This window comes from Rhopalosiphum padi, chromosome 1, assembly GCF_020882245.1.
Source record: "Rhopalosiphum padi isolate XX-2018 chromosome 1, ASM2088224v1, whole genome shotgun sequence".
In the NCBI taxonomy this organism is placed as follows: domain Eukaryota; kingdom Metazoa; phylum Arthropoda; class Insecta; order Hemiptera; family Aphididae; genus Rhopalosiphum; species Rhopalosiphum padi.
In genome coordinates this window covers 86,401,040-86,409,466 of record NC_083597.1, presented here as the reverse complement: position 1 = coordinate 86,409,466, position 8,427 = coordinate 86,401,040, and the positions used below count along the sequence as shown (strand labels likewise).

At 23.4% G+C, this 8,427-nt stretch overlaps 1 protein-coding gene across 1 annotated transcript; it reads right to left on the bottom strand.

Moving 5' to 3' along the window:
* Positions 1–2,356: 2,356 nt before the first annotated feature.
* Positions 2,357–8,205, bottom strand: LOC132927111 (uncharacterized). Its single transcript, XM_060991575.1, has 8 exons — positions 8,100–8,205; positions 7,069–7,239; positions 6,079–6,281; positions 5,339–5,483; positions 3,066–3,196; positions 2,875–2,997; positions 2,674–2,739; positions 2,357–2,617 (listed from the first exon to the last, which is right to left on the bottom strand). Exons 1-8 carry the CDS (start codon positions 8,176–8,178, stop codon positions 2,450–2,452), a joined length of 1,086 nt encoding a protein of 361 aa, XP_060847558.1. The 5' UTR covers positions 8,179–8,205; the 3' UTR covers positions 2,357–2,449.
* Positions 8,206–8,427: the final 222 nt, after the last annotated feature.

Below are 8,427 nucleotides of genomic sequence, written 5' to 3'. Positions count from 1 at the left end.
GATAAAGCAGTAAATATTATTATTTAAATTAAACATCAAATTTTAATAATGTTTCCGACAAAAAATTAATTGACACACCCTTATATTATAGTAATACTAATAGAAATCAGTAATTTAAAATCACTAATGATAATTTTTATGTAATATAGAATATGCACATCATCATTAGATCTCATTTTCGCTTTTCTTAAATTTCATTAAATTCAAATTTTACACATTGTACAAAGTGAGCCATTCTACATCTACTGTACAACAGGACTGAACTCAACTCTTATTTATTTTTATTTTAAAAAAAAGCTCACCTTTTATATCTTGAGATTTCGTATGTACTGCTAAGATAAGCATACTACTAATTAAAAGTATGGAATCGTAATAGTACATTCTTATTAATAATATGTAATATGCAGATTTTAAAGCATTATTCACACACGGAGTGTGACGGAAGTATTATTTTTTATAAAACTAGACCATATAACACATTTTTATGATAAACTATTTATATTGTGTATTCTGAAAACAATGTGTTTTTAATTAATTATTTTTAAATAGTATTCATATTATAATATTTGTTTAATTAAAATTATTTATTCAACAAATATCAATTGTGTTTAAATTTAAAATAGATAATTTTAAAACTGTATAACTAGTAATTAATATCAAGTAATAGAGTATTTGTGACTTAAAACAGCAAAAACTGTCCTAATCATGATTAATGTTTTTTTTAAATCCTGCTAACGTTATACTATTATGATTTACGATTGGATACATTAATATTGCAAAATATTTTAATTATTTAAATCATCATTATATTTTATATTTGTTCATTAGACGAACTAAGGTCATATAGCTAGTCGGTAATAACATTTATTATGAATTGTATGAACATTTTTAGTGAAATAAACATAATCACTAGTCAGTAATCAAGAACAAATCTATTATTTTTTAGAAAGTTTCAATTTTATTTAAATTCGGAGCTTTAATATCAGTATACTAGTAGATGCCAGGAACAAAAAAGTAGATAATTCGTTATTTCTAATTTTGGTTCATACCTCTCATGATAAGATTATTAAGAACTAAAATATATTTGAAACTTCATACTTTATACTATGATATATGAATTATTGTTTTCTGTTTTTAGATGCATTACAAAAAGTTTAAGAACATAAATATAAAAAGAAATATGTTTTATCTCATCTGAATACCTTCTGTTTTTTGTATATTTCTCATTTGGAATCAAGCTTTGAATTTCCTTAGTAAGCCTTTAGTTACTACTTCATTGAATAATGGTGAACAAACAAAAAGATTTTTAGTCAAAATATTCGAAAATAATAAATAACCCAATAAGGAAAAGTGTAAATATTTACAAAAACAGTTTTCAGCTTATTTAATAATGATGTTCTTATCGTGGCTTATAAATTATAGACTATAGAAACTTGAATTTATACATTATCAAATAATTGTATATTCACATTTATTTTATTAATTTATATATATAATACTTTATATAGTACATAATTTTAAGAATTAAAAAAAATATTTTTGAACAATGATCTTTGGCTAAAATCTTAAAAATATAAATAAAGATTGTTTGTTTGTAGTATTTATTTAAAAATACAAAATATAAAAAAATCATGTTTATGTTTTTATAGTATGTAAGTAAACTTAAAGACATTATATTTTTTAGGCTAAATAAATGGCAATTTTATGTAAAAAATTATACGATATCATATTTTAATATCAATTTTGTAAAAATGGATCCATTTCATTTATTTTAAAATGCTTCAGGAAATAGAAAAAATATTTTTCATTTCATGAAATGCAAATTTTCATTTTTATATTAAGTAAGTTACTGAGTACCTATGTAGTTTTCATATAGTTAAGTTTTTTTTATTTAATTTATTTATTTATTTAGTAAAGTGTGTTCGTAACTATATGTTGAATAAAGTTACATTCTTAGGAAAAAAAAGAAAGACACCAAAAAATGTCACAATGTCTATAAGTTTTTAATAAAAATATAAATATACCAAATTAATCATTTCGTAATTTTTGTTATTATTATCCATTTTTGATAGATTATATAAAGATTATTATTGTACAAGGGCATTAATAAAAAACAGATATTTTATAAATCATTATGTATTTATTTTACAAATATTGCAAATAATAAAATATATGAATAATATGAATTAAATGTATTTAAAACAAAAAGTGATCAATGCTATATTGTTATACGCCTATACTCGGGGCGATGTAGATAGAACATTTTTATGTTTTTTAATATCTTAACGAAAATATTAATTTAATCTTGATGAAGAAGTCAATATTTTCTGCTATTTATTTTATCCTTGATGCTATTTTCTAAACTTAAATTAATTATGAATAAATGTTTAAAGTGCGTAACTGTGATATAATAACGTACATTTATTTTAATTATTTGACTTACTACTTTTTAATTTCTATTTAATAAATCACAGTTTTGTGTTTTAACTTTATTAAAACCATCTAGAATAGCGTTGAACGCAGGGTAAGGGGCTGCACATTGACAACAATTATCAGGATCATCATAATCAATATAACGAACCATAAATCCAGCTCCATTATTTGCCGAATATAGACCCTAAACATAAACAAATTAATAAAAATACTTACATTTTGTTTAACAGAAAATATTACTTTTTCATTATATGACGATTGAGTATCTGCACACCAATTACATGCTACTTCTGGATGTAGACACATCTATACATTTATTCTTATTAATATATTAAAAAATTGTATGGTTTTTTAATTCTAATTTGATAGATGGCTCAAATTAATACATAGCTTATCGGATAAATATCAAATTGATCATTGATTTATATTTAATTTGTATACCTGTTCATTAGTCACCTCACAAAAAGTAAGTGTATCATTAGATGATATTGGATTTGTTTTAAATTTAAAATATATTTTTTCTTTTGGGAAATTTGCTTTCTGTAAGATATTTTTTAATTTATCCTAGAAAAATAGAATACATTTCAAGATCAATATTTGACTTTGATTGTTAGATAATTATGTTTTTATACCAATGTATAATTCGTATTTCCATTCATTGGAACTGTTCCAGTAATTCTTAGGTCATCATAGCAGTCGTTAAAAAATTCTAGAGAAACAACGTAAAAATCCATAGCAGAGTCAATTTCGCTGATATTCAACCCTTTTAAAAATATTGAAATTAATTATTATTAACATTATTCTTATAATTTTTAAGCGAGACATTAATCAATGATCTGAGATCATTGAGAAAATAGCTTTAATTAATGTATTAAACATAAACTTAACGATATATCGATGAACGATTCTGATGAAAGATGGTACATTTTCAAACCTTAAGTATAAATTTGATTTTATAAATTATTTAGAACAAGACTTATAAATTCTAAATTATTACGATTTTCATGAATTAGTAAAAATTTAAAATTGAATGCATATAAAAACAATTAAGCTCGTGTACATTTATAATTCTTTTACTGATATAATAACAACTTATTGGGGATTGTTTATAGATTTTCAAGAATTTTCACCCATCATATACATTTTACAGTCATTTAAAGATGAAAAAAACTACAAATATTGAAATATTTATAAAAGCTTAAAAATTGTAAAAATATTTAAAAAATTATAATATAGGTATGTAGGAAATATTAACATAAACATTTACTGCAAAATTTTTGTTCGAGCACATCGTATCTACGGTTATTTGTGGTGGAATATTAAAAAATTAACAAAAATCTTTAAAAAAAAAATATTTATTATACGAATTAATATCCAAGATTATAAAAATTTGAAATTTATATGCTCATAGGAACTATGTTATGTATGCTTTCCGATCCTTTTTTTTATTTTATAGGTAGGAAAATTAAATTTCTTACTAAATTTTCATAACTTGGTATAAAAATAAAAAAATGTAGAAGTTACCTAGCTTTAAAATAATTTTAAATTGATTGCGATTTTTTCTAATTTTGAAATTTAGAAAGAAATAGGCTCGATTATATCCATTTTGCTACCGAAAACTTACTGAAAATCAATGAATGATGATGATTATAAAAATAATAATAATAACAATAATAAAATCAAATAGAATTGTAAAATCAATAATACTTTTATTACTTCATTCAGAGTCTAAACATAAATTAAATTGATAATTTTAAATACTTATAAAAAGCTTGGAATTTACCTTGTGTAATGGGCAACTAACAATTCTAAAACTTAATAGGATTATATTGTTTCAGAATATCTATGAATCATCCGAATTTTATTGCAAACCATCATAATATATTACCTATTTGTGTAAATATTAAAATCACGGATTCGATTATCGTAAACCGGATTTGACGTATTCGACAATGATATGACATTGTATTCGTATTCGATCAGATAAATTGCACCTACAAAAACAACTACTTTCAAAGGACACAACAACAAGGCCGTGGCTAAATTATGAACCTCAAATCTAGGAGAAAGAGAAAGAGGATGCTACATAAAATTAAACTTCCATCATCACAAACATATTCAAATATGCCAGATCCGTTGGGTCCACATGTCCATGGCAAAGTTACTTGTGATACTCGAGTTAAATTATTTAATAAATAAACTAGGTACTTTTAATAAAATTGACTCGACAATCACGAATTAAGGAGACAGAAAGTAGGTACGCTAAAAATTTGACTTTTTTAAAATTTCATTAAGTATAAATAGTGATAATTTAAGTAATTGTGGTTTCTACACTTACTTTTTTTTATAGAAACAAAACAGTTAAACTATAAAAGTTCAATCAGATATTGTTAATTTGCTTATGAATATTCAATTTTGTTAAATTTTACTTCAGACAAATACATGTTTGTGGAATTGCACTCAAAGTTTCTTATAATTCTTGTAAAATTAACCTAGGCTATTTTTAATGCATTTTTGTAGTGATTTGCATATAGTATTTAAGTATTTTTATGAAGGTGAAGATGCTCAAGTAGTCATCCATTTTGATTCATTAATTTATTAAATTTAGCATTCTAAATTTAAGAGAATCTTTTAATAGTTTTAAGTAAAATTATGTTTAAATAAAAATAAAAAAAAAATCCTTTGTATAAAAATTAGAATCCATTTTAAAATTGTTTATTTTTTTTTTTATATTCTTAATTAGATTTTCAATTGAAGTCTTCTAAAAGATATTAAATTTCCCTAAACTATATTAAATTGTATGCATTAATATTTAATATAAAACTATCAATAAATGAATTTAATTTAAAAATATCACATAACACAATATACTCATTATCATTACAAATAATATAAATATACTCACATTCAAACTTTGGGTTGATATACTGATCTATTAAATGGTTTCCGCGTAAATAAAGGCCAACCGCTAATTCTGGAAAAGCCTGTTTCGTCAACTGAAGATAATTTTTTAATTTTTGTGAAAATCCCGGAATTTCAAAGGAACCAGTCTATAACGACCAAATGGTAATCAATTGGTAAATATTTTTAAATCATGCTGTACATTTTAATAAATCAAACAAATTAGTCTACATTTGATCATAAAATCATAACATAGGTATATAGAAAATGAAAATAAAACGTAAAAATCACGATGGTATTTATACATGAAAAGGTAATTTGTTAAGTAATAGATACTTTGTATATCTAACTATTTTTATTTTATAACCACAAATATATAACGTTGTATTCTATTTTAATATATTATGATTAATCATAAAACAGAGATAGTTTAATATTATAATATTTTAATGTATAATCATTTTGATATTAATAAACAATGATCAAAATAAAATTGTACTGATACGATGAAATAAAGTAATAAAAATTCCAAACAAAATAATACTTAAGTTTATGGATTTCTATATAAGTCTTATTTATATATTTCTACCACTAGTTAACCTAATTAACCTTCATTACATGGTTAAAAATTATTTAAATTTCAAAATTTACTAAATTTACTTGCTTCAAGAATTTAAAATAAAATTTTAAGCAAACGTCGTTATTCATTTAAACGTTAAAAGTACTTAATAATTAAGTACTTACTTCATACTGTAAACCTGTAAGTATAATACCAGCAATCTTTGGATGTTTTTCAAAAAATTCCGTTAAGGCTTTCGTTTCATTGAACGAGTTGTTTCCTTCATTAGACGAATTACAAGCAAGCACTGTAGCCCATTGTTCTTGACTCTCGTGTAGATAGTATATTATTACACGCTTACCACTATTCAACATATCGTCTAAAAGTGCTATAAAAATTATAACACATATATAATTACAAAATATATTAAAATCTTTAATATTAAATACTGTCTATTTTAATTTGTAAAATGTTAAAACCTTATTAATAATTAAAACATTACATTTTAGTCTGGTCAAACATATTTTATATTAATTGTAATTACTAATTTTATTTTTATAGGAATCATAATAAACTAAACAGGTATGATGTAATGTATAATATGCAATGCTACAGTTTCCATTATAGTCTTAACCAACCGATCAGAAGAAGCGTGATTATTGTGCACAGTTCCATCAATTACTGAACAAATGACAGATTGACAGCATGGTACTTTATCATATACAATATTTTTAAATTTGTATTCAACTGATAATTAAAAAAAAAAAAAAACATTTTTTTAATTAATTGCATTGTGTTGGTAATAGTTTAAGTTTCGAAAGAAATTATTTTTGAATCCATATTAGCTCTACACTAATAACTTATTATATTTTATTTCATGACATTCGTAAAAGCCTAATACATTTTCAATGTTCCTGAAAATCGCTCATTAATATGAACTTGATCTTGTTTAGTATAAAATTATTATATTATTGAGTTTCCTATTAAGCTATATAAAATATGATATGATATCTAGTGACTACTTACTTATATAATATTAAATATAGATTGTCTAATTTTCATAAAATAATTTCGGAACTTTAAGTTTATTAATTGATTATACATTTTACACGTCCTAAATATTTATGTTTTTATAATAATATATAATATGTATATAATTAATATCATAATATTACTAAAATCGTTTGTCGAACTGGTATCAGTAGCATTGTAATTTAAATCCATGTAAACTGCAGAGTAAATTACAGACGTGCACTTCCCTGGTATGTCTGTAATTAAGACTTTCGAGAGGCCACAATCGGCATCAGTACGTCCACCAATAAAACAACATGACGATATTCCTGGACCTGAAAACCAAACAAAAAATACATACTTTTATATTTTTTAAATTTTTTATACACAAAGTTATCCACAATTGTCCGATGTCTATGCAATTTAAGTTGGTTTAGAAGTTTAGATGTACCTCAATTCACAATTATTAACTATCTGTTAGTGACAGACTCATTGGCGTAACTAGGTCTAAAATATTAGGGGGGCAGCAGGTCCACAAATAATTACTTAATGATAAACTACATGATCTTTTATGTTTTCCTAAAAACTAGGAGGATCGTCTGGATTATTTTCATTTCAATAGTAACAACTGTACGAATACGGATACTTTGTTTGGTATTTTAAAATTAATAAATAAGTTTTTTTGTCAATTTTTAACCACCAGAATAAAACTCAAATATTGGACGGTGACCGGCGCAATACTGCTGGTTGCTGCTACATGACCGCATAATATTTATTAAATAAACATATTGCAAATTAAACTTTATTTATACAATAATTTACTTTTGAATTATTCTGTTACAATAATTCTCGAGTTCTCGACATAGGAGGTATCTCACATTCTCACTAACTTATGCTTAAATTATTATTAAATCTTAAATAATCAAAACAATGTGGAGGGGCTAAGCCCGATTGAGTCTATAATATCTGATTCTTTGTTGATTCGTCAACAAATTGTTATCCATACCTACGTTATGTTTTTAGTCATGTAGAAACTTTTTTTTGGGGATTTTAAGCATTTTGCCAGTACATAAAATGCTTTTTTATTATTCAAACGTTTTTGTCTTTTAACAGTCATTGTTAGTAGGTACCTTAATTTGCTTTCAAAATTTCAAAATCTAAATTCACTAATCATCTTTTTAAAAAAAAACCTTACCTTTGGAATCTTGAGATTGTATACGCACTGTTAAAATAAGAATACTACTAATTAAAAGTAAACAATGATAATGATACATTTTTATTAATTTTGTATAATATGCAGATTTAATACATCATTCACACACGAGGAGTGACAAAGTTATTATTTTTTATTCAATTAGACCATAAAACACTTATTTATAATAATTTATACTTAATCGTTTAAAATTAATTAATCTAAATTCTATTCTAATAATGTCTGTTTTAGTAAAATTATTTACACAATGAATGCCAAGTTTGTGTGTTACAATAATTTACGTAAATACATACCACATGTACATAAATAT

What these genes read in the sequence shown, in the direction of transcription:
- LOC132927111 (XM_060991575.1), bottom strand. Translation starts at nt 8,178, where the DNA reads ATGTATCATTATCATTGTTTACTTTTAATTAGTAGTATTCTTATTTTA. An exon ending in GAAATACGAATTATACATTG is followed by an intron (nt 2,998 to 3,065) that starts GTATAAAAACAT and finishes CTATTTTTCTAG; the next exon opens with GATAAATTAAAAAATATCTT. An exon ending in AATCGTCATATAATGAAAAA is followed by an intron (nt 2,618 to 2,673) that starts GTAATATTTTCT and finishes GTTTATGTTTAG; the next exon opens with GGTCTATATTCGGCAAATAA.